At 37.3% G+C, this 24,174-nt stretch overlaps 1 protein-coding gene across 1 annotated transcript; it reads left to right on the forward strand.

Moving 5' to 3' along the window:
• The first annotated feature begins 3,100 nt into the window (after positions 1-3,100).
• Positions 3,101-22,991, forward strand: MYCT1 (MYC target 1). Its single transcript, XM_045843579.1, is given in 4 exon segments — positions 3,101-3,203; positions 9,679-9,776; positions 9,778-9,865; positions 20,488-22,991. Coding segments are annotated over 4 exon segments (801 nt in total). The 3' UTR covers positions 21,000-22,991.
• The last annotated feature ends 1,183 nt before the right edge of the window (positions 22,992-24,174 follow it).

The raw sequence follows: 24,174 nt of genomic DNA on the forward strand, positions 1-24,174 counted from the left end.
TATACTATGTGATCTTTCTATTCCAAGATTTTATAATTTTCTTAATATAGGTATTATATAATTCTTATAAAGTGTATCCTTAAGTATTTTATAGTTTTCTCATTAAGATGACTTAATAAATGTATATTTTGTTACACTTTCTATTGGCTATTTATGCTTTATCAGAAAACCACTGATTTTTAGCATGTTGGCATTTTATTCAGTAACATTACTGCTCTTATTTCTCCTTGGAGTTTAAGAGTTAAACCTCTCAGCTGACATCTGCCATTGGAAAGCCATGATCCTTCTCTTGGTTTTTAGACATGAGCTAGTCTTAGACCCAGAGTCTATCAAGCAAAGCAGAGTTCAGGTCCGCTCGAAGAGGCAGCCTGTGATGCCATGGTAAGTGTGTACAGAAGCAACTCCCTTCTTCCTCCCACCAAGAAACCTATGGCCTTCCATAGGGCCATAGAAGGGAAGAGAAGAAATATTGCGTCTTGTATGGTGCAAATCAGGAATTCATTTTTTTTCTCCCATGTGGGTATTCAGTTGAGTAACAGCATGGTTTTCTGAACAGACCTCCTTTCTCCACAGAGTGGCAACTGTTGCCTGTCACATATCAAGGTCCCATTTGTCCTGGAGCTATCTCTGGATTTTCTATCCTGCGTCATTGGTCTGCTCATCTACCCCCGAGTCAAAAATACACTGCACTGAATACTGCAACGTTCTAAAAAGTCAGGGTATCTCTAGGTCCCCTAAGGTAGGTTTTCTTCTTAAGCGTCTTAGCTATTTTTGGCCCTTTGATCTTCATATGGATTTTAGAGTCCACTAGCCGAACTTCTTAAAGAATCATGTTAGAATATCTTTGTGAATTAAAAAATGTGTATGTTGAAGAGAATGGACATCTTTTCAGCACTGAATGTTCCCATTAATGAAAATATTATTTATGATACTGCTGCATTTTAAGTTTCCTCTCATGTCCTTCAATAAAATTATCATTTTCCACAAGAATCTTATAGGCTTCTGTTATATTTTTCTTATTTGCTGTACTTTGTTGCCATTAATGACTTCTTTCTTTTGTACATTGCATATTGTTTGTGACAATGTAGGCGATTCTACCACCCACAACCAATTATAATTTCACTTTTATCTCTCCAGTGTTTTTATATGGTATTTATTATTTGTCTTTCTCATTGTGCTAGCAAGGCTCTGCAGTCTGATGCTGAATAGACATGCTGAGAGTGGTTGAATGTTTTCTTGTTAAAGGGATTTTTAAAGAAATTAAAAAGGTAATATTTTAACATTTCTTCAATGATTATGATGTTTGACGAGTTGATAAATTTGTTTTTAATTTATAGTCTATTTCAGGTTAAGGGAGTTTTGTTCTTTTCTCCATCTATACATTAATATCTTTATTTCTTTTCTGAATAATTAAAGCACTTGAATCAGCTCATTTTGTACTTTTTACTCATAAGCTTTATTTTCTTATAACCTTTAGTTTTGTCTTGACTTTTTTATCCCAATTAGATTTTATTATTTTATTCATAATATAAACATTTAGATGGATTAATTTTTACCCAGAATTTTCTTTTAGAATAATTTTCCTTTTTTCTGATCTTTATTCTTTAATAATTAACTTACAATAATAAAATAACTCAATTTTTGTTTTTCTCAAAATGTCTCTATTTCACTTTTTTGTGTGTATGTGTGTTTCATTTTTATCTTTGAAAGACAGGTGCACTGTAGACTTGATTGTCTATTTTTTAATTTTTTCTTTCAGTACTTCAAAGATATTATTCGATTGTCTTCTGGTTTCAACTGTTACCATTACAGGAAAGCTTTTAGAGGAATTGAGTTCCCTTTGAAATAATCTGTTTCTGTGGGTCAGAAGTTTGGCTGCAGGATGGTTTAACTAATCTCTCTGCTCCAAGTCTCCTGAGACTGAAATCAACATGTCAGCAGAACTGCATCCTTTACTGGAGATTCTGGGGAAGGATCTGCCTCCAAGCTCATCCGAGCTGTTGCCTGAATTCAGTTCCTGGTGGCTGTGGGACTGAGATTCCTTGTTATCTGTCTGCTGAGGACCTCCCTTGGCCCCTAGTCATGGCACCTACATTCGAAACCAACAAGAGCTTACTAAATCCTCCTTAGGCTAAGATCTCTCTGACATCTTCTGGCTGCCTCTTACCTTTCTCCCACCACATGAAGTCCAGTGCTCTGACCTTGTGCCTCTACCTCTTCTCACTGTCCATCTCACAGTGATCTCCCTGCACTCTGATCATCACTTACCATAGCCTCACTCAGACATTCAAACATGCATTTACTCAGAAAACCACTGCTCCCACTCCAGGACATCGCCTTTATCTCCACTTCAATTTGCAAAATCTTAAACCCTAGCAGTAAGTTTGTCACACACATAACCTGACTTCTGTTTTGGGTCTTTCTTTGTTTGTCATCCTACCAAAGGGAATGAGTTTAAGGAGAAAGTAAAAGACCACTATTTACACCATGTAAATACAAAGAAAAAAAGCATAAATATGTTCAAATGTGTTTACATTTTAATTTATTCTCCAGGTTACTTTTTAAAAAATTGGATATTTTCAGGTAGATTTAAAATTTTAATTTTTGGAGGTAATTCTTACATGTGCTGATAGTACTCTCAGTTTAACTAAATTACTTGGATCAATTTAATATGAGGAAGACAAAACCCATGATAGTTTTAAAAGATAAAACTAAAAAATAAAGTTTCTGACATTTTTCTTTTGTATTGTTTGACTCTGGATCAAATAATAAATAATAACTCACACTTTTAAAATGTTGAATGGCTATAAATCAGTAGTAAATTTTTTACTAACCTGATGTACAATATCTAAAATACTTCCATCTTCAGAACCCTTGGAATTATTTTATTTTCTCATTGAGTAAATATTATTAAGAGCCTAATAGTTTATTTATTAGCTATATGTTATTAAAGAAGAACTACATTGGCCACAGGAGACACAGATATGAGCAATATCAGTAGAGTTCCTGTCTTACTAGAACTTAACTCTTTGTGGAAGAGACAAAAAAAGCCAAAATACGTATAGCATAAAGTCAGGGAGTGGTAAGCGCTCTGAAGATAATGATGATGCAGGGTCAGAGGAGGGAGTGGCTAGGTGATAACACTTCAGACAAGGCAGTTATTGAATGCCTGGCGAGGACCGGAGACCTGGATGAAGAGGGGAGTAAGTCCTATGACTATGAGGGAGGAACAAACCTCCAAATGTATTTCATGACCCCCGGAGCATCCAGATCTAAAGACCCAACTTGTGAAATAGTGAAGAGCAGAAAGGCAGACCTAACATTTCTGTAAAGATAAAAACTGGCTTCCTGTTTGGCATAGCAAGCTGTGGGACTCAAAAATCACCTAGACATAAACAGTCTTTGACATGGATCGCTGCCCAAAAACAGGATGCATCCTTACCAAACCAAATTATATACAGAGATGAGAATTAATGTTATCAATGAGCTATTAACAGAAGGGAAAACTATTCCTACATTATCAATTGATAGAAAACATGTTTTCCTCAGAGGTTTGAATGGGTTTTGACCAGCTGCAAAAATGGAAATTTATTGGGAGAAAATCAGGGTAATTAAACGTGAAACAATAAAAGGAAGTCTCGGCCTGTATGCCAGTCCTGAGGTGGAATGAACTCTGTTTCTGCACAGAGGTAGTTTTGACAAAGCCAGACTCATCCATTCTGTCCACCTGGTTTATTGTTCTAGGGCAAATGAACTCTGTATAAATTTTTATAAAAATGTATCCACTTATAAAATTACTATTTATTGAAATTGGTAGTCTATAATACAACCAAATGTGGATTTAAAAAATGCATATAGTAACTGAAGAATCCTACTGTTTCTCAGAGAATTTAAAAGTATTTCAATATAATTTTATCCAGACTATATACTTTTTTAGAAATAAGATAATGGTCTTTTGGTTTTCTACTTTTATAAATTTTGTTCAGAAATATAGAAAACTAAATGTACCTATTAAAATGTGAGCCCTAGACTGCCAGCCAAGATGGAGACATAGGTAGATATACTGTGCTTCCTTGCATAACCCAAATAAGGACAATAACAAATTTAAAAACAAAAAATAACCAGAACTGACAGGAAATCAAACTGTATGGAAGTCCAACAACCAAGGAGTTAAAGAAGAAACATTCATTCAGACATGTAGGAGGGGCGGAGATGGGTACCTGGGGTAGAGAGGACTCATAGCAACGTAGCAGCTGGCAGAGCAGGTGGTCCCACATTTGCATGCAGATAAACTGGGAAAAACAACTGGGGAGGAAGACAGACCACACAACCCAGGGCTCCAGCACAGGGAAATAAAGCCTCAAAGCCTCTGACTGAAAAAACCTGTGGGGGTTGAGGCAGCGGAAGAAACTCTCAGCCTCATAGGAGAGTTCATTAGAGACATCCACAGGGTCCTAGAACATACACAAGCCCACCCACCCAGGAATCAGAACCAGAAGGGCCCAGTTTACTTGTGGGTAGTGGAGGAAGTGACTGAAAACTGGCTGAGAGCTGAGCAAGTGGCACTTTTCCCTCTCATACCCCTTCCCACACACAGCACCACAAGGCAGTGATATGGGGTGCCCCACCCTGGTGAATATCTAAGACTCTGCCCCTTACCATGTAATAGGTGCACCAAGACATATATATATATATATATATATATATATATGTATATATATATATATAGCCCAAATGAAAGAACAGATCAAAGCTCCAGAAAAATCATAACTAAGTGATGAAGAGACAGCCAACCTATCAGATGCACAGTTCAAAATACTGGTAATTGGGATGCTCACAGGAATGGCTGAGTATGGTCACAAAATAGAGGAAAAAATGAAGGCTGTGAAAAATGAAATACAGGAAAATGTATAGGGAACCCACAGCGAAGGAAAGGAAACCAGGACTCAAATCAACGGTTTGGACCAGAAGAAAGAAAGAAACATTCAACCAGAACAGGATGAAGGAATAAGAATTCAAAAATATGAGGAGAGGCTTAGGAACCTCTGGGACAACTTTAAATGTTTCAGCATCTGAATCATAGGGGTGCCAGGAGGAGAAGAAGAAGAACAAGAAATTGAAAACTTATTTGAAAACATAATGAAGCAGAACTTTCCCAATCTGGCAAAAGAAATACACTTCCAGGAAGTCCAGAAAGCTCAGAAAGTCCCAAAGAAGTTGGACCCAAGGAAGCACACACCAAGGCACACAAGGCATATCTTGGGTAATTCCATTACCCAAGATGAAAGAGAAGGAGATAATCTTAAAAGCAGCAAGGGAAATGGAGACAGTTACCTACAAAAGAGTGCCCATAAGACTGTCAGCTGATTTCTCAAAAGAGACCTTGCAGGAAAGAAGGGGCTGGAAAGAGGTATTCTGAGTCATGAAAGGCAAGGACCTACATCCCAGATTGCTGTATCCAACAAAGCTTTCATTTACAATGGAAGGGCAGATAAAGTGCTTCCCAGATAAGGTCAAGTTAAAAGAGTTCATCATCACCAAGACCTTATTATATGAAATATTAAAGGGATTTATCTAAGAAAAGAAAGATAAAAATATGAACAGAAAAATGACAAACAGCTATTAACAACTGAAACTAAAAAAACAAAAACAAAAACAAACTAAGCAAACAACTAGAACAGGAATAGATTCACAGAAATGGAGATCACATGGAGGATTATCAGTGGAGTACTGGGGGAGAATGGGGGAAAGACACAAGGAATAAGAAGCATAAATGGTAGGTAGAAAATAGACAGGGGGAGGTTAAGAATAGTATGGGAAATGGAGAGGCCAAAGAACTTATATGTATGACCCATGGACATGAACTAAGGTGGGGGGATGATGATGGGAGGGGTGGTATAGGGCAGAGAAGAAATAAAGGGGAGAAAAAATGGGACAACTGTAATAGCATAATCAATAAAGTATACTTAAAAAAATAAAATGTGAGCCCTTATTTTGCTTTCTTTGATCATTAGTATAAAGATTTTGTTTTGTTGATTATATGGAAATAAACCTCAACAAGAATACTGTAGACATGAATCTTCATATTTTCTCCAAAAAAAAAATCTCTAAGTAGAAACTATACCTGGCTGGCCTAGCTCAGTGGATTGAGCTCGGGCTGCGAACCAAAGTGTCACAGGTTCGATTCCCAGTGAGGGTACATGCCTGCGTTGCAGGCCATGACCCCCAGCAACCACACATTGATGTTTCTCTCTCTCTCTCTCTCCCTCCCTCCCTTCCCTCCCTATAAATAAATAAATAAATAAATAAATAAATAAATAAATAAATAAATAAATAAAATCTTTTAAAAAACTATAGGCATATAAATTGGAAAACAGGAAGTAAAATTGTCATTATTTGCAGATGATATGATAGTGTACTTAGGAAACCCTATGATATCCACCAAAAAAACCTACTCAACCTAAGAAGCAAATTTGGCAAAATAGCAAGATGCAAAGTCAATATTCAGAAATTGAAGGCATTTTTGTACACCAAAATAAAATTTCAGAAACAGAAACTAGGAAAAACATCCCATTTACTATAGCAACAAGAAAAATAAAGTACCTAGGAATAAACTTACCTAGGAATAAAGTGCATAGGAAGGAGGTAAAAGACTTGTACTTAGAAAACTAAAGAACACTGAAGAAAGAAAATCAAGGAAGATAGAAATAAATGGAAACATATATTGTGTTCATGGATTGGAAGCATTAATATCATTAAAATGTCCATAATACCCAAAGCAATCTATAGACTTAACACAATCCCTACTAAAATACCAATGGTATATTTCACAGATCTAGTGAAGTATTTCACAAATACTTCAAACATTTATATGGAACAAAAAATGACCCTGAATAGCCTCAGCAATCTTGAGAAAGAACAAAGCAGGAGGGATCACAATACCTAGTATCAAACTATACTAAAAGGCTACAAGGCCACTGTAATTAAAACAGTCTGGTACTGGCATAAGAAGAGACACATAGACCAATGAAACAGAATAGAGAGCCCAGAAATATACCCATGTCTCTATGGTCTATTAATATTTGAAAAAGGGGGCAGGGGCACAAAATGGAGTAAAAATAGCCTCTTCAATAAATGGTATTGGAAGATCAGGCTATGTACATGAAAAAAATGAAACTTGACCACCAACGTACACCATACACAAAAATAAACTCAAGGTGGGTAAAGGACTGAAATATAAGTCATGATACCATAAAAGGTCTAGAGGAAAACATAGGTAGTAAAATTTCAGATATCCCATGCAGCAATATTTTCACTGATATACCTTCTAGGGCAAGAGAGCTAAAAGAAAGAATAAACAAATGTGATTACAAGTTTAAAAGCTTCTGCAGGGCTAAAGAAAGTGTCAAAATGAGAAAGGATCCGACCTTATGGGAAAACATTTTTGCCAATGATACTTTGGACAAGGGCTTGATATCCAAAATATATAAAGAACTTATACACTGAACACCAGGAAGACAAACAATCCAGTTAAAAAATGGGCAAAGGACCTGAACAGACACTTCTCCAAGCAGGACATACAGAGGGCCCAGAGACATAGGAGAGGATGCTCAGCATCATTAGCCAACAGAGATGCAAATTAAAACCACAATGAGATACCACTTCACACCGGTCAGAATGGCCATCATAAACAAATCAACAAACAAGTGCTGGTGAGGTTATGGAGAAAAGGGAACCCTAGTGCACTGTTGGTGGGAATACAGACTAGTGCAGCCCCTATGGAAAACAGTATGGAATTTCCTCAGGAAACTAAAACTGGATCTGCCTTGTGACCCAGCAATACCACTGCTGGGATTGTACCCTAAGAACCCTGAAACACAAATTCTGAAGAACCTATTCACCCCAGTGTTCATAGCAGCACAATTTACAATAGCCAAGTGCTAGAAACAGCTTAAGTCTCCATCAGTAAATGACTGGATCAAAAAACTGTGGTACATTTACACAATGGAATACTACACAGCAGAAATAAAGAAGAACTCTTACCTTTTGCAACAGCATGGATGGAACTGGAGAATATCATGCTAAGTGAAATAAATGAGATGGTGAGAGACAAATACCATATGGTCTCACTTATAAGAGGAACGTAATGAAAAAACAAACAAGCGAGCAAAATAGAACCAGAGGCATGGGAACAAAGAACGGACTGACATTGACCAGAGGGGAGGAGGATGGGGATAAAGGGGAAAGCAGGGGAAGGGACTAGTCAAGGAACATGCATGAATGACCCATGACACGCACAACAGGGTGGGATTGACTGTGGGAGCGGGGGGTGGGCTGGGCAGAGGAGGACAAAGGGGCAAAAACTGGGACAACTGTAATAGAACAATAATAAAATATTTTTTAATAAAACAAACTCCAAAAGTTTTATTCTCCTTTCAGTGTCTATATTTTAATTTCCAGTACTTTTACAGTTAGTGTAAAGCTATAAAAATTGAGGAAATAAGCAGAAATGACCTAGTTTTGATAGAATGGGGAGTGTGAAAATGAGTATGAGAAAAACTTTATTCTTTTGGATATTCGTACAGCCACTCAGAAATGTATGACTTCACAAAGATGATTACTGCTTCACACTAAGTCCTGTCTAATGAGCATTCGGGTGAATGCAGGTTCTGCAAGTGTTGGTGCTGGAGTTCACCAAAGCTGGAGGGAACAGGTCACCGAACGCAGTTCAGGGCAGTGGTTAAGTATAACTTGGCACTGTGACTCCACCTCCCAGGGCGCGGAGGGTCTAGACTAAACTAAGAAAGCTGGTAGACAAAGACTTGGAACCCAGCTAACCCACATGTCCTACAGCCCTACCTTCCACACCCTTTTGTCCTACCAAAGGGGTCCCCAGTGGGAACTGTAATAACTCCCCTTTTTTGTTGTTTTTCTACCTTATTACCTGCTCTCTACTTGGTAGAATTATTTCCATACTTTCATACATGATACTGAAGTCTTCACTTCTCCCAGACCTTTCCATGAGGGAAATGTGATTGCGACCGTCCATCACTGTACTCCTCGCTGTAGCGTTTACAGTTCTGTTGCACTTGAGTGTTTGCATGTATGTTTCTCCCACCTGTTTTTCAAAAGTTACCTTCACTATAGAACCTGTTTTCCATATTTAAATACAAATTTTAATTAAGATATATAAATTGCCTGTTAGATAAATACTTGTGAAATAAAAAAATTTTATACCAATTAGGACATATTAAGAATTTCAACAAGTAACTGAGATGTACAAAAAAAGATATTAAGAATTAATTGTACTTGAACAGAATATGGATTTTTGAAATTGTTTCCCTCCATAACTTACTATTTAAGCATACTTTTTAAATGTTGGAAAGCAGTCTCATTCTATGGAAATTTAACCCAAAGGGCTGTAGCTGAGAGTTTGAAACTGTGCTATACATGTCTGTAGGAGATGGGGAAAGGACTAGAAAAACAGTCTCTTATCCCAAAAGCATTTTGGAGGTGGCCAAGAGGTCGGCATTTAGTGTGTCAGCTGAGGAAATGACGAGAAGGAAATTGTTTTGTGTCTCGGGAACCATGTGGAATTCCAAGATAAGAAAAACAGTTGCTAATTTGAGTATAAAAGCAGGAAACATGATACACTTGTTTCCTTTTATGCAAACACAGTATACGAGGGGTTGTGTGAAAATTATTTTTCTCTCGCTGAACCACAAAGACATAGAATCCTGGTGCTTCTTTTGGACACTCTGGCTTTTCTTTCCTTCTGGTTTTCTTTTCTTTCTTCTATTTCTTGTGGATATTATGGCTAATAACACAACAAGTTCAGAGAGTCTATGGCCAGAAAACTTTTGGGGTAAGCTATTTTCTTTACCTGTTTTTAATTGAAAATTAGAGTGCAAAAAAATATACTGCATTAGCCAAGACATTTTGTTTACTGTGAACTGATTGTTTTGATCGATTGATTATAATAGTGGGCATAAAAGTGGGCTATGAGGACCCTTCACCTCAGAAGAATCTATGCAACGGGTATAAATTTGGCTGGTTTTACAAAATATAATTAGAAAGTAATAAGAATAAAGAGGAACAGGGCAGCTGTAACTGCTCTTTGGAAGATGATAATGTGGATTTTGTTAGAAAAGGAAGTTGTATTCGTCTTAAAGTTAGGGATTATGTACTTTATTTAATGAAACCAAGAATTTTTGTAGAGGTTATTTTAACATACATTGTCAATGTTATGCTTTTTAATTCCCAAAGCAAATCTAAATAATAAATCTGTACTTAAGGTGTGCGATAACACAGATAAAGTAAGGAAATTAAAGGGGAAAACTGAAGTAGAATATCACACATAACATTACAAAGGAAGCTTATCACAAGACAAAAAGGCACAACCGAAAGGACTTTGTGTGTTCAGACACGGCTAATGGCAAATAGCAGCAGCAGCAGGGAGGTCAAAATGACCCACCATTCAAGGTTAGATGTACAGGGGAGGACTAAAATGTAAAAATTGACATGTACTCTGGGGTTCAGGGAAACTTTTAAAATAAAGGGGGTAAGCGGAGTTCCATCCAGGAAAAAAAAATTTTTGAAGGAGAAAATGGAGTTTATGGAGAGATCAATGACTTATTCGTCCAGAACAACTCTTTAACCATCTCAGAGGATTATTTCAGAGTCTCTGGTGCCGCTCGAGAGGACCGTGCTGGGAACACGGAGGTGGCGGGTGAGCAGAGCTGGCTGGCTGTCCCCAGCAGCCTCACCTAGCTGTCCACCCTCACAGAAACTGGCACGCAGGGAATTAACTCCTTCTTTTTCCTGTCAACCATTTATGATGGCTTCAAGTTTGAAAAGGAGAGACAATAGGGAACATCCTAAATAATGTATATAATCAAATTAGAAAGAAGAAAATAAATTACATTTGCATATCTTAAAAAGTGGCCTGGTAACTCTAGGTAGACACCAATAGAAAGTAAGCCTTTGGACTGGAGACAACTGATTATACATATTTGTCACCATACGACTGGGCATCCTCGTTTACAGAAAAAGTGCATGTGGGAAGCCTGGGCTGAAAAACAGCTAGAGGGTGTTTTTACACTAAAGTCTTCATTACACATTCATTACTTATTTAAGTAGCTGTATAAATGTATTTAAAAGTAAAGTAACTCTTACTGCAAAAGTTAATTATAAAAAAGCCAAATCTGCTTTTTCCCCACCGTTAAAAGTTAAATGACAGGTTCACTTGAGGAAAAGAAATAATTATTCACTGACTAAAACATGGATGATAATCATAAAATAAACTTTTATCTATAAGAGCAAATTTTTAATTAGAGCCTATTGGCCCATCCTAAAAATGACAGATTTTCTTTCAAAATATAAAAATTTGTGCTTGAGAAGGAAGTCAAACTTACTGTTCCAAAGATAGTTCCTAGTCTTTCTTTGTCTTATGTGAGTACAATGGAAAATAGATTAAAAATTATGAAAACCAGGAAGTGTTATAGTGATAAGCATTAACAAAACTAGGGCAAACACATTGAGCAGATATAATGTTTTTCAGGGAAATATAGAAAAGATCACATTTTTCTGAAGTAAAAAAATATTAAGTCTAAGATGCAAAGATGTAAATGTGAATATGTAATATATAAACATTTCCTAAAACATAAATGTCTATCTTTTTTATTTTCTTTCTTAGGTATACTTAAATGATATCTATTGTGATCCCAGACTCCACATATAACTTTGAAAATTTCATAAAACACTGTGTAAGACATTGTCTATGACTTCCAAAATCAGCTGGCTGCCTCACACTTTGAACTTAGAGAAGTAAACAAAGACTGGCTTAGAAAAACAAAACTTGTGCATTAATCACATCAGTTCCCCAGACTTAACACACTTAAGCTGCATAAAAAGTTGTTTCACAAATATAATTTTCCTGGTTTACTTTACTGAATGCTGAAAAATACAATAACAATAGCAGCTGATTACCAGGCATGACAGCTTGCATTTTCATAGTAATCACCCCCAAATCCTACTAAATGTTGTGTAAATGTGAAAGTAATTAGTGAGAGGGTGGGCAGCAAAATCAGCCTGAGAGTGACAACACAACGGAAGACCCCACCTTGCATTTCTCACTTTTGGTTAAAACTCTTGTTGTAAACATTCCCATGTTTACATGGGGAAGGGGAACGAAGTTTGCAGCACTCTGCCGTAAAGTAGAGAGGTAGCCTTAATCTTGGTTATCCCCTTGGTACTTAGCATCTTGAAGAAGATGTACTCTTGGTTGTACTTCCTGCCTTACCACATGGCTTTTCTCTTTTAGCTGGCATCCTGTGTATTTGGGTAGCATCATTGGTTCAGAAGCTTGCATTTATTCACCTTAATTAACCCTCTCCCGAACTGCAATGGCTGTCCTCAAGAAGATTACCTCTTGGAGTAGATTGTATGTCCATGACATATGCAAATAAATGCTTTTATTGTTTGGAATAATACAAGATAATATATAGTAAAATTGCAATGATTGATAATAGTTATGTTTTAAAAAAAGTGGCAGAAACGATCCCTAAATCTTTCTTAGAAGGAAAGAGACTTCACCTGTTCCTAGAAGGTTAGATAAGATTCAGATAGGGAGATGATTCCAGGAAGTCCTTTTCGGTCATTCATTTTTCCGTCATTCTCTCATCAACTCATTCATTCATGTATTTATCCGTCCAGTGCATTAGTTTACCCAAATGCACTGACTTGTCACTCAACATATGACAGGCAATGCATTACACGTTAGGACAGAAATAGGCATAGCTGAATAATTTAAGGGAGTTCAGGAGCAAGGTTTTCAAACACACACAAGTGTGTGTTAGCAAACAAACAAAAGTAACTACACACGAGTCACATCTGCAGAGAAGTGAATGACTTGAAGCAGATTTGTGGCAAGTTTTGAGGTCAGGGTCAAAGTCTGACCTAGTTTAACATAATAATCCTCAGTGTCACGAGCTCAGGTCTCCCCATTGTCCTCATTGCTAAGGCTTTTCCCTAAGGTTGCTGTCCCACTTAGGGCAGGTGTTCATGGGCCCAACCCAGAGTGTGGAGTGTCCCCCAGAGTCCATCTTCCCGGGCAGCCCTGAACCACCACTTTTGTGTGCCCCGTCTGGTGAGATCACACACAACTCTACCGATGTTCTGCCTCTCTTTAAATTCGCCCCATCAGAGGGGAGGGGGTTTACAGAGCTGGGTGAAAAAATAGGACCTTATAGACATAGATAGTAGTATGGTGATTACCAGAGGGAAAGGGGGGTGGGAGGAGGTGGAAGAGGGTGCAGTGGAGATACACGGTGATGGAAGGAGACTTGACTTGGGCTGGTGAGCACACAATACAATATACAGATGATGTGTTATAGAATGGTACACCTGTAACCTATATACTTTTATTAACCAATGTCACCCAATTAAATTCGATTATGAATTAATTAATTAATTAAATGATCTCCAATTTTGGTAGGTCTCTCAAGACTTCAGATTTTGAAAAACGTTTTTAATGTGTATTTTGTAATTGTTATCAGTGGTTTGATTCAAGTTAGTTCATCATATACAGGAAGAGGTGCGCTATCCCTTTTCTATGTAACTTACCTTCTATTCTAACAATGTTGTTGAATAATCATATTCAGAATATTGCTTATGACTTTTGCCCCTGGCCAAAACTACTGACAGTCTCCCAGCCTTTCGCTCATTTGTTTTTCAAACCCACACAAGAAGACATCTCAAATGTTACTTCTTTCAGGAAGTTTGTTCTGACCATCCTAGAAATAAGTTATTTTATCTTACAAATGGAATGACACTTAGGGCCTGTGATACTCATGCATGTCATTTAGTTTTATTTAAAGAGTCTAAACTAATCGGTCTAGTTTCCATTCATCTGAAAAGGAAAAAGAAGTTCGGGAATTCCCGTAGTAAATCGGGTGGTGAGAGTGGGCCTCAATGACAGGTGGACATCTGAGCCAGAACTAAAATGAACCATTCAGAGGACTGAGGAAAGATCTTCCGGAGCAAGTTACAGCCAGTGCCAGGCTTGAAGTCGGGTGCGTGTCTTGGTGGCAAAGAGGGCCGTGCGGATGCAGTTGAATGAGGCAGAAGAACAGTGGAGATGAGCACAGAACTTAGATACAGATCACGCTGGAACTTCTGTTTATAAAAGGCCATTTTGGGAGTTTGTTTTTACTCAAGAAAAGAAGAATGATGTGATTTGACATTTTTCAAAGGTTCACTCTGGCTTCTCATACCGAGAACAGAGTGTAGCCGGGGAGAATTGGGCAAGGACAGGTGCAGGAAGACCAGATGACAGGCTATCGGGAATATGACAGGTCAGAAAGGATGGTTGCCTGGACCAGGGAGGTGGCAAAGTAGTAATAAGAAGCCTAATTCTGGATATAGAGGTATTATGAAAACAAGCCAGATAGGATTTTTGGCAGATGACACAGAAAAAGCACTTACTCTGTTGAAATTGTACTTAATTGAGTTTTCTGTGCCCTAAATATTATTCTCTCTGAAAAACTTTTGCCAGCATCGTATTGCTTGAATTGTTCACTTGAGGGCACCAAGAACAGCAGAGCCTACGTGGTTAATAGCTAGGCTTAGGATTCTTATAATTGCAAAGAACTTTGTGACTAGATCGGTGTGCTATTCTGTTGTCAAAGACAAGATCGCTTTTCAGATACTGGAACGGTTCAACTCAAGACCACTAGATGGTAGCCTCTACTAGATTTTAACACTAATGGACAGCAGTTGAAGTATTTGATTAGATTTACTAAAACCAGGTTTGATATTAGAATGTTAGAATTGGAAGATACTATAGTGACTATTATTATTAGGTCCAAACAGGTAAAATGATTTGGATAAGTTACCTAATCATTATAAACTTAATTATTCATTGAGGACTTACGGGCCAGCCCCTTGCTAGTTGTATAGAGAGACACTACAATTTAGAATAACAATATCTAATTCATATTCCACACCTTACTGATTTTAGAGTTTGTTCTTTTTGCCTTCAAAGGGATCTCTGCATTTTTTAAAGTAATTGTTTTGTCTCATTACTTGCATCACATTATAATTATACGAAGTAAAATTATGGCTCATTTTTCTTCCCCATGATTATTGAGAAATAAAAAAGTGAACTTTCCTCAAAAAAGGAATATCGAGCCAATGTATTTTTCATGTGTGTTTTCCTTTATAATAAGGTTTTTAAAAAAGCTCCCAGAATTTATTGTCAGAAACCTGCCAGAAATGAATTAAATATTTATCATTTTAAAGCTGTATTGCCGATAGATTCTTTTATTACTTTTTTTGTAGATTCTACAGTTTGGGCCACAAAAATCATTCATTATAAACAAAAAGAATCCTTATGGGAAACCACTCTGTTACAATTAGGACCCTTGCTATTTCTCTGTTATTGCTTTTCTGCATTTCACACTTGTTCTTGCAGTTTGCATTCAGGGAGCTTAGCAAGATGGATTAGCTATTTCAGCAAGTCTTAGAGAGTCTTATGTCATTACTATTACTTTCAAGTATTAAAAATTCTGCACGTATAGCAAGGACATTAGAATTAATGAAATAATTTGTAAAAGAAATGTTTGACTGACTCTGTGGGGAAGGAAACCATTTTCAGGGTACATGCACTCAACCGAGCAGCAGAAATTGGGGACATCCATAGCCAGTGCAGCGTGAATTTTGTGCATCAGTTTTATAATTTCTGTAGCTCCACCTTATTGTATTTTATATTCCTTCAAGGTTTGAATAGTTTATTACTAAGATGTATATATCATTCTAATGTACATTTAAAATTCATTATTTAATCCTTTTCAGATATATATATATATAACCATAGTCTTTAATTTATAATAAGAATACATTTTGAATCATAATGATTCCTTTCATTTCCTCCCTGTCATTTCCCAAAATTTTGGCCACAGACTCATTTAAAATAGGTTTATTGTCAAATTGCTCTTGTGGGGATATTATTCTACTTTTAGTGCCACCAAAAATAATCTTTTCACTGGCAAAACTGAAATTTGTCATTGAAGAAGATTGTAGTAGTTGAAAATATGCTTTAACAATGTTCTCATGTACTATAACAGTATTCTCATATACTGGAATCTGTATATGGCTCTTACTTTCTTATATCAGAACAATAATATATTTTGGAAATTAAAGTCACCTGACATATAAATATATCTCTCACTCCACCTATGTTGGCTTGCTTTGCTCATTTTCTCAATCACTTGAATAAGAAGACATTATTTTTCCCTGATGCTACATTTTTGAAGTTTTTGATTTTTTTAATGAAATGGAACCCGGTGCTGTTTTTCACTGCAGATAAACTGTCAGAAACACGTTGTCTGTCAGAAGACACGGTGGTAGAGAGGCTGAGAGGGTAGAGATGGACTGAAGTCACACACAGGGACGCCTTTAACCTTCAGTCACTTTTACCGGGTAACCTACTCTGTTTCCAGATCTTAGTTTTGTCTCCATTTAGTTGAAATAAAGTGCATATATTTCTTTGCTCTCACCTATTATGCCTGTGTATATCCTGCTTGATATGTTTAGGGTCCTCAATCAGACCCTGGCGGTTGCATGAGCTTATATACAAAAGCAACAACATTTATCTTACAAACTTGAAGATTTGTCTTCTTGTTTTATGTCATACATGAGTGAGAGTAATAGTTCCCTGACAAGTTGTCAATATTCAATTATTAAAATAATTTGTGTTAGTTCCCACATAAGCCTTAGACTCTTTCTTTTTTTTTTTAAGATTTTATTTACTTATTTTTAGAGAGGGAAGGGGAGGGAGAGAGAGAGAGAGAGAGAGAGAGAGAGAGAGAGAGAGAGAGAGAGAGAGAGAAACACCAATGTGCGGTTGCTGGGGGTCATGGCGTGCAACCCAGGCATGTACCCTGACTGGGAATCGAACCTGTGACACTTTGGTTCACAGCCCGAGCTCAATCCACTGAGCTACGCCCACCAGGGCTAGCCTTTGACTCTTTCAATACCGATAAAATGAGAAGTTGGAGCACAAAGCAGTTTTAAAAGTTTGTTTTAGCTGAAACCCCATATCTCGGTTCCTATATTTGAAGTTGTTAATATTCAAAATTCTCTAATGGAGGTTTTGGTTCAGGGAAATATATATATATAAAATACATAGTATTGATTTACTATAACTTTACCAAGTATTTCTACTCATAACAGACTACAAATCTGGTATCCACTCTCGCCTGTCCACACCAGGATCCTGGGGGTCATTCTAATTCCTCCTTCCCTCAGTATAGCAAAGTTTGGTGTTTTTACTGGTTGACTTTTATTTTCAGAAAGTGAAGGGGGGTAGAGGGGTTATGTGTCCCTTAACGGTTTTTAATTTTCTTTCATTTTAAATGATCCTAAAATTCCCCCTTACTCTTTCTTTTCTCCTTCATTATGTCGGTCCCATAAACCACCTCTCCCTTCCTTTCTTCGTTGTTTTTCCACAGCTTCATTGAGATATAATTCGCCCACAAAGGGCACATTTAAATGGTCTTTATTGTCGTCGAAGAGTTGTGTGACCATCCCCACAATCTAATCTGAGAACATTGTGTCCCTCGGAAAGAAACCTGTTCCCACAGCCGTCACTGCCACTCCCTCCCGTTTCACCCCCAGCCCTGGGCCATCACTCATTCACTTTCTATCCCCATTGTTTGGTCCGTCCTGGGCATTTTAGGTAAATGAAATCACACGAGATACGATCTTCTGGCAGTCTTTCCAAGACCGTCTCCTCACATTCCTGTATGAACTCAAAAGTGTCTTTCCTATAGCATGGTTTTTACAAAATTGCCTTTTCTCTCCACGAAGGCTTGCAGTGGAAGCATGGGAGATAGTTTGGTGGTATCTGTATATTTTTCATTGATCGTTTTCTAGGTAACTTGAAGCTGAATGTTCACCGTCTTCTAATTATACTGAAGGCATGGGTTTTGTACAGTTTTATTTGTTCATTTTGTTGTTCAATTTGTGTTTTTGGAAGAAATGGGAAATCTTGATTTACATTGCTGCTATCCTCTTAGAAACCCTGAATTCCTTCTTTTATAGGTTCCAAATATTTGGGGCATTGATAGTTGGAAGTGAATTTGGAATTTTACTACATTACTAATAAGGCCAATTTTAGGTTCTAGCTTAATTTATTTGCTTTTTTTTTCAGATAAAGCCTAACTTAGAGAAATTCTTATCTCAACAGACTGCATTTTAAGGCCATGACTTAATATTATTTTTGTGACACACACTTTGAAAGAACAATACTGAGTCCAACAGATTTTTCCTAAATTGTCTTATAATTTAAAAGTCATCCGTCTATTATAAAAATTATCATTTAGATTTAATATACCAATTGTCTTCGAGCATTTTTATATTTGTAAAGATAATTGTGAAAGCAAGACATAACAAATATAGTTTTTCTGTAAGATATACATATAATAGTAAAAGGTGGAAAGATACTAAATATATCCTAAAATTAAAGAGCAATAATTATTCCTTATATGTTCATTCATATTGGTTTATTTTATTATTTCTGAATTACAGATTTTCTATACACTGTCATAGAATGCAACAATAAACTGGAAAAAACCTTGGCAATCATGAAATCTAAGTCCATCAAAAATAATGAAATCCATGAGTCTAAACAAATGTCCTGAAAATCATACAACATGTTAGGGAAAGAGCTGAATTTGGAACCCGGTCTCAGCCAGCTTTTGCTGTGTAACAATCCATCCCAAAATTCAGTGGCCAAAAATAATCATTTACTTGACTCATAATTCTGTGGGCTGGCAATCTGGACCCAGGTGAGCTTAATGCATGTTCCGCTGGTCTTTTTTTCATGTATCACACTCAGATGTTGGGTTGACTAGAATCTGAGTTATCTGAACAACGTCATCAGTCTGTTTGGAGTTTGGCAAACTCTTGGTCAGGGCTGTAGAGGTAACTGGGCCACGTGTCTCCATCAAACAGCAGGCCCAGCTGGATGAGTTCATATGTTGGCAACTGCAGGGTTCCTAAGAGCAGGAAGGGTGGAAGCTTACACAGATTCCTTTCCATTGAGTCTTTGTGGTCAAAGCAAGTCATGAAGCCAGATGAGATTCAATGGGTGGGGAAACAGACTCTACCTCTTCATGAAAAGACTTCAAGCGTTTGAAAGTCTCCTTCTTTTGTTTTCCCCATCTCACAACCCCATTTAGTTAGTTTCCAGTCCATGGGTTTCTCAATACAGAACCGTTAGATAGGCAATTAGATACTATAACTTACACCTCTACTTAAGGTAACTAATTTTGGTTAATGAAATGTAGGCGTCTCTATCCAAAAGACCATACTTGAAATGGAGCTTGAAGACTGAGTTTTCCCGACAGAAATGTAAGAGTTGTATCCAGAGATAAAGAAAAAAATACATGGAAAAGCACAGAGTTTAAAAGAGAGAATGGGAGGCTTTTGGTTAGTGAGAAAGTCAACATGTCTTGAAGGTTTGACCACAGGGTAGAGAGTGGAGAAATGTGGTGAGCGCCAAGGCTGGAGAGGTCTTTTCATACCCAGGGTGTCTTTTCATTCAAAGCGGGGGCTCTGTTACCCAGGTTCATTCGAGAATATGTTTTTAGTTCCCACAAAGAGGCAATAAGGTAGAATTTCTATTTTTGGTAAGGTTTTCTGTCCTCCATTTCCCACCAGAGCAGGAAATCTGAACTAATACCAGTTCTATGAATTGAAGGGTACTGCTGTGTAGTAGAGATTCTATGGAAATTCAGGAGACAGGAATATTATTATCAAACCAGGACATGATGGCAGCACGAACTAGAACTTGGGGACCAAGAAAGAGCCCAGCAGTCTGCATAGGTCCTGTCACCAGTGAGCCATAGATGTAAGTGATGGTCCAGAATTTTAGGAAATATAATATAAATCAGTCCGCCCACAGGTGCTCCTAGCCCAACACTTCCTGTCTCAGAAGGAACACAGGAAGTGAGACACCATGAGGCCTGCAGGTGGGAGGCAAGAGTGGGTTGGTGAGAGCAGAGGAAAAGGCAAAATAAATATGATTCCAGATTTCTTTACCAATTTTTGGCACTTTACTACTTTAGCTCAAATGGAAAAAATCTTTGCAACCCTACGAATTTTTTATGAGCTAAAGACTGCCTTTGAAAGAAAAATGAGACTATTTCTATTACGTATTTTTAAAGATAATAAAATAACATCAGCAACATGGAATGCTATACCTAAAATGTTATTTTATATCCTTTTTGTTTTATATCCTTTTTTCTGTTTAAATGAAAAGAAATGTAACAGCTTGCATTTATTTATATTCATCTAGAACCATTTTCTATTTCTCTCATTCAAAATGTGTTTAATCATATATACTATTCCATGATTACTACTTGTCCTCTGCCCTGTGTTTTACAAATCAAATCACTTATTTGGGTTTTTATTTCTTTGTTTCAGAGGATCTTATAATGTCCTTCACGGTGTCCATGGCTATCGGGCTTGTAATAGGAGGATTCATCTGGGCCCTGTTTGTTTGTTTGTCCCGACGAAGAGCCAGCGCCCGCATCTCCCACTGGAGCTCCAGTCGGCGATCCAGGTCTTCCTACACTCACGGCCTCAACAGGACTGGGTTTTACCGCCACAGCGGCTATGAACGTCGCAGCAACCTCAGCCTGGCCAGTCTCACTTTCCAGCGACAAGCCTCCATGGAGCTAGGAAACTCCTTCCCGAGGAAATCAAGCTTCAGGGCTTCGACTTTCCACCCGTTTCTGCAAAGTCCACCCCTCCCCGTGGAGACTGACAGTCACGTGATGACGCTCCCTTCCTCCAGTACCTCTCCCACCACCAACGCTTCCCACGGCCTGAGCCGCCCTGATTTCCACTGGTCCAGCACCAGTCTCCCGGTGGGCCTTTCACCCCCGCCCCCGCCCACCTACGAGTCCATCATAAAGGCATTCCCAGATTTCTGAGGAAGGGGTTTTGGTGGTTCATGTGTTGCCTTCTTCCCTTGTCTCTTCTTGAAAGAAAATCGTAAATAGACTAAACAATTTTGAGGACACAGCCCGCACAAACAGTGAGTTCCCAAACTGAAAAATGCTCATGCAACTTGGACACTACAACGTACATTTTCTTCTATTGTATTTTTCCTTGTCACTCAAAGAGGTAATAGTTTTCCAAGTAGTTATATACTTACGTGTTTTGCTTTCAATGTCAGGGTAATTAAAGGTAGTGATTCTCATCTGAGAAGCAGCAGTAATACAGTATGTATATTTTAAACTAAAATAAAAACATGATATTTGTGGTTTTAATCCTCACACACTGCCCGATGTGATTACATAAGGAAAAAATATATTGTCAACTTAATTTTTTTTTCTAGCCTAAGGAATTTAATTTCACTTTCTTTAAGATGACAGTGAACCATTTTGTAATCTTAGATTTTTAATGAATTATATGGGCATGAAATGACGGAATATAGAAGATTCTAAAGTGCCTTGATTGCCCTCATTTATGAAAAGTATGGGGATTGAGCAAAGGAAGCTGAATTCTGTGGGTATTATAGGATATTTTAATTGTGACACTGATTTTTGTGCCTTTCCTAAGAATAGTTAACTACATTACTGAGGCACAATCTTTGGATTTACTCACATGATAATTTAACTTTCTCCACTGTTGTAGTTATGTCTTTAGAAAAGCAACAACCCTAAGTCCAATTCATTTAACCTAAAACTTGAACACTGAGCTTACATTTTTTTTAAGGGATGAATTTTATTTTTTAGACTTAAATCTAGCAAGTGAGAAGGTGCTTTATCTATGGACCTTCTCCTGTAACTTCACTGACAAATAAGTAGGGGTCAGTGGGGACAAAGTCTGTCACTGAAATAGAAATTACAGCCACGAAGTATTCTTCTTCCTGGACTGACTCATCAGGTGTTATTACTTGTTTGTGTCTCTATGAATTTCAACCTCAGATTCTGTGAAGGGTTTTTATACATTGATTAAACCATGCCGTAGGTCATTGGTGCAGTTATTTAAGGAGTTCACTTCCACAGGTGGCCACCGTCTTAAAGAAAGGTACAGCCCCAAATGCAGGTACCAGAGAGCTTCAGTGGTCAGTGGCTGTGGCTGCCCTTTTCCATTTAAGGACATGAGCTCACTGGACAATTACTCAGAAGGCCTGGGCTTTATTCCTGAGACAGTGAATATTTAGCTTATGTCGCTGTGTGTTTGTCTCTGTGAACATCGGGATTTGGGGTGAAGAAAAATGTACTCTCGTTTTAGTTTCTGCAGTGCAGCGGTCCCAGCTAATGGTATCTAAATATGGCTCAAGATTGTAATAATTTTTATAAAATGAGATTTTGTGTAGCATTTCTTTATTATTTTGATTTAGCTGATATTTTTTATTGTTCCTTAAGGACAATTATTCTTAATGATGTCTATAGATAGATGCTCTTTAATACAATATACAAGAAAGAAAGAAAGAAGAAAGAAAGAAAGAAAGAAAGAAAGAAAGAAAGAAAGAAAGAAAAGAAAGAAGGAAAAGAAAGGAAGGAAGAAAGGAAGAAAGAAAGAAAAGAAGGAAGGAAGGAAGCTAACTCTCAGGAAAACCAATTTGCTTTCAGTTCTTTTTTAACAAATTTTGCAACCATCATACAGCCATGTACGTTTTTAAGGGATCATTACCTTAGTAACAAAGCTATCTTATTTGTATATTGTCCTTAATGTTTAACATGAGAAGCAAGCAAATGTTATGGTTTCTATCTAGATTTTATATTGGGAGTAAAAACTGTTTTGGCTCTCTCAAATTAGAAAATGAAAGAAATTTCCTGGTGTATTTAACCATCAGGGAGATCATGGGCTCCTCCCTCCCCAAGTTATGAAACAACCAGAATGAGTGTCTTGTAAATATTGTGCAGTGTGTGAAATGTGAAATTAAAGCAAAACCTGGAGACTCTTTAGTTATATTTTTTATGTAAAATGTTTAATTGATTATAAAACAAAATTAAACTGATGTTAATTTTGATTCACAGGTTATTTATGGAATAGCTTGTAAATATCTCACATTTACTTTGGCATTTTAACCCAATATAGAACATTCTCTATTCCTGAGACACAAACATTATTCTATATAAAAATGTATAAAAGAAAAAGGGTGACTTCACCAATAAATGGAACAGGAAGTTTCAATAAATTAATGCGGATGGAAAATAAGTTACTTATTTAAAAACATTAATTTAGATCCTTACCTCATTAGATACACAATTTTAGAATTACTTCATTAAATATTTTAGAGCATAACTTTTTAAAATTGAGATATAACTGACATAAAATCACATTAGTTTCAGGTGTACAAAAACAACAAAAAAGTCGGGCTTGATCAGTAAGCTTCAGCTTAGCTAAGAGCAGACAGCAGGAGGGCCGAAATTTAAATTGTATTAGGGCTGCAGTGAGGACAGAAGGAACTAGGGTTGGCAGCTGGTAACTAATGACCAAAGGACATGGGAATCACAGAGCGAAGGTATTCAGAGCATTATGGAGGTAGCCTAAGATGTCTGTTCAAAGATGAGGGACAAATTAAGACTTAATATTGACAAAATGCATGACAAAGAGTTAATGATCTTTACATAAAGCACTCAGACGCAATGGGAAAAATCATTATAAGAGAGAAATTAGGGAACTCACTGATGAAAGTAAACAAAAAAAAATCAAAATAGAAAAGAAAACTATCCACACTGAAAGTAAGGTAAACTAAAAGCTCCTATTAAGAATCTACAAAGACAAACAAGGAAGCAAGCAAAATATAACCAGCGACACTGAAATAAAGTACAAACGGACAGTAACCAGAAGAGAGGGGGGAGAGGGATAATGGGGGAAATGGGGGACGGTCCATCCAGGAGCATGTATAAAGGACACACGGACAAAGCCGAAGGGGATAGTTTTTGAGGGTGGGAAGCGGGGATGGGTGGGGCTGTGGTGGTGTGAAAATGGAGACAACTGTATTGAACAACAATAGAAAAAAAGAATCTACAAAAAATAGCAACAAGATATAGTAGACTTCTGCTAAGACTGACAAGGGGCACCCAGAACAGCACGTAGTTCCAGCTCGGGGACGCGGTGTGACGCTGTAGCCAATCAGTGAAGTGGAGA

Source organism: Phyllostomus hastatus, unplaced genomic scaffold (assembly GCF_019186645.2).
Source record: "Phyllostomus hastatus isolate PE091 unplaced genomic scaffold, TTU_PhHast_1.1 phas_contig_40, whole genome shotgun sequence".
NCBI lineage: Eukaryota > Metazoa > Chordata > Mammalia > Chiroptera > Phyllostomidae > Phyllostomus > Phyllostomus hastatus.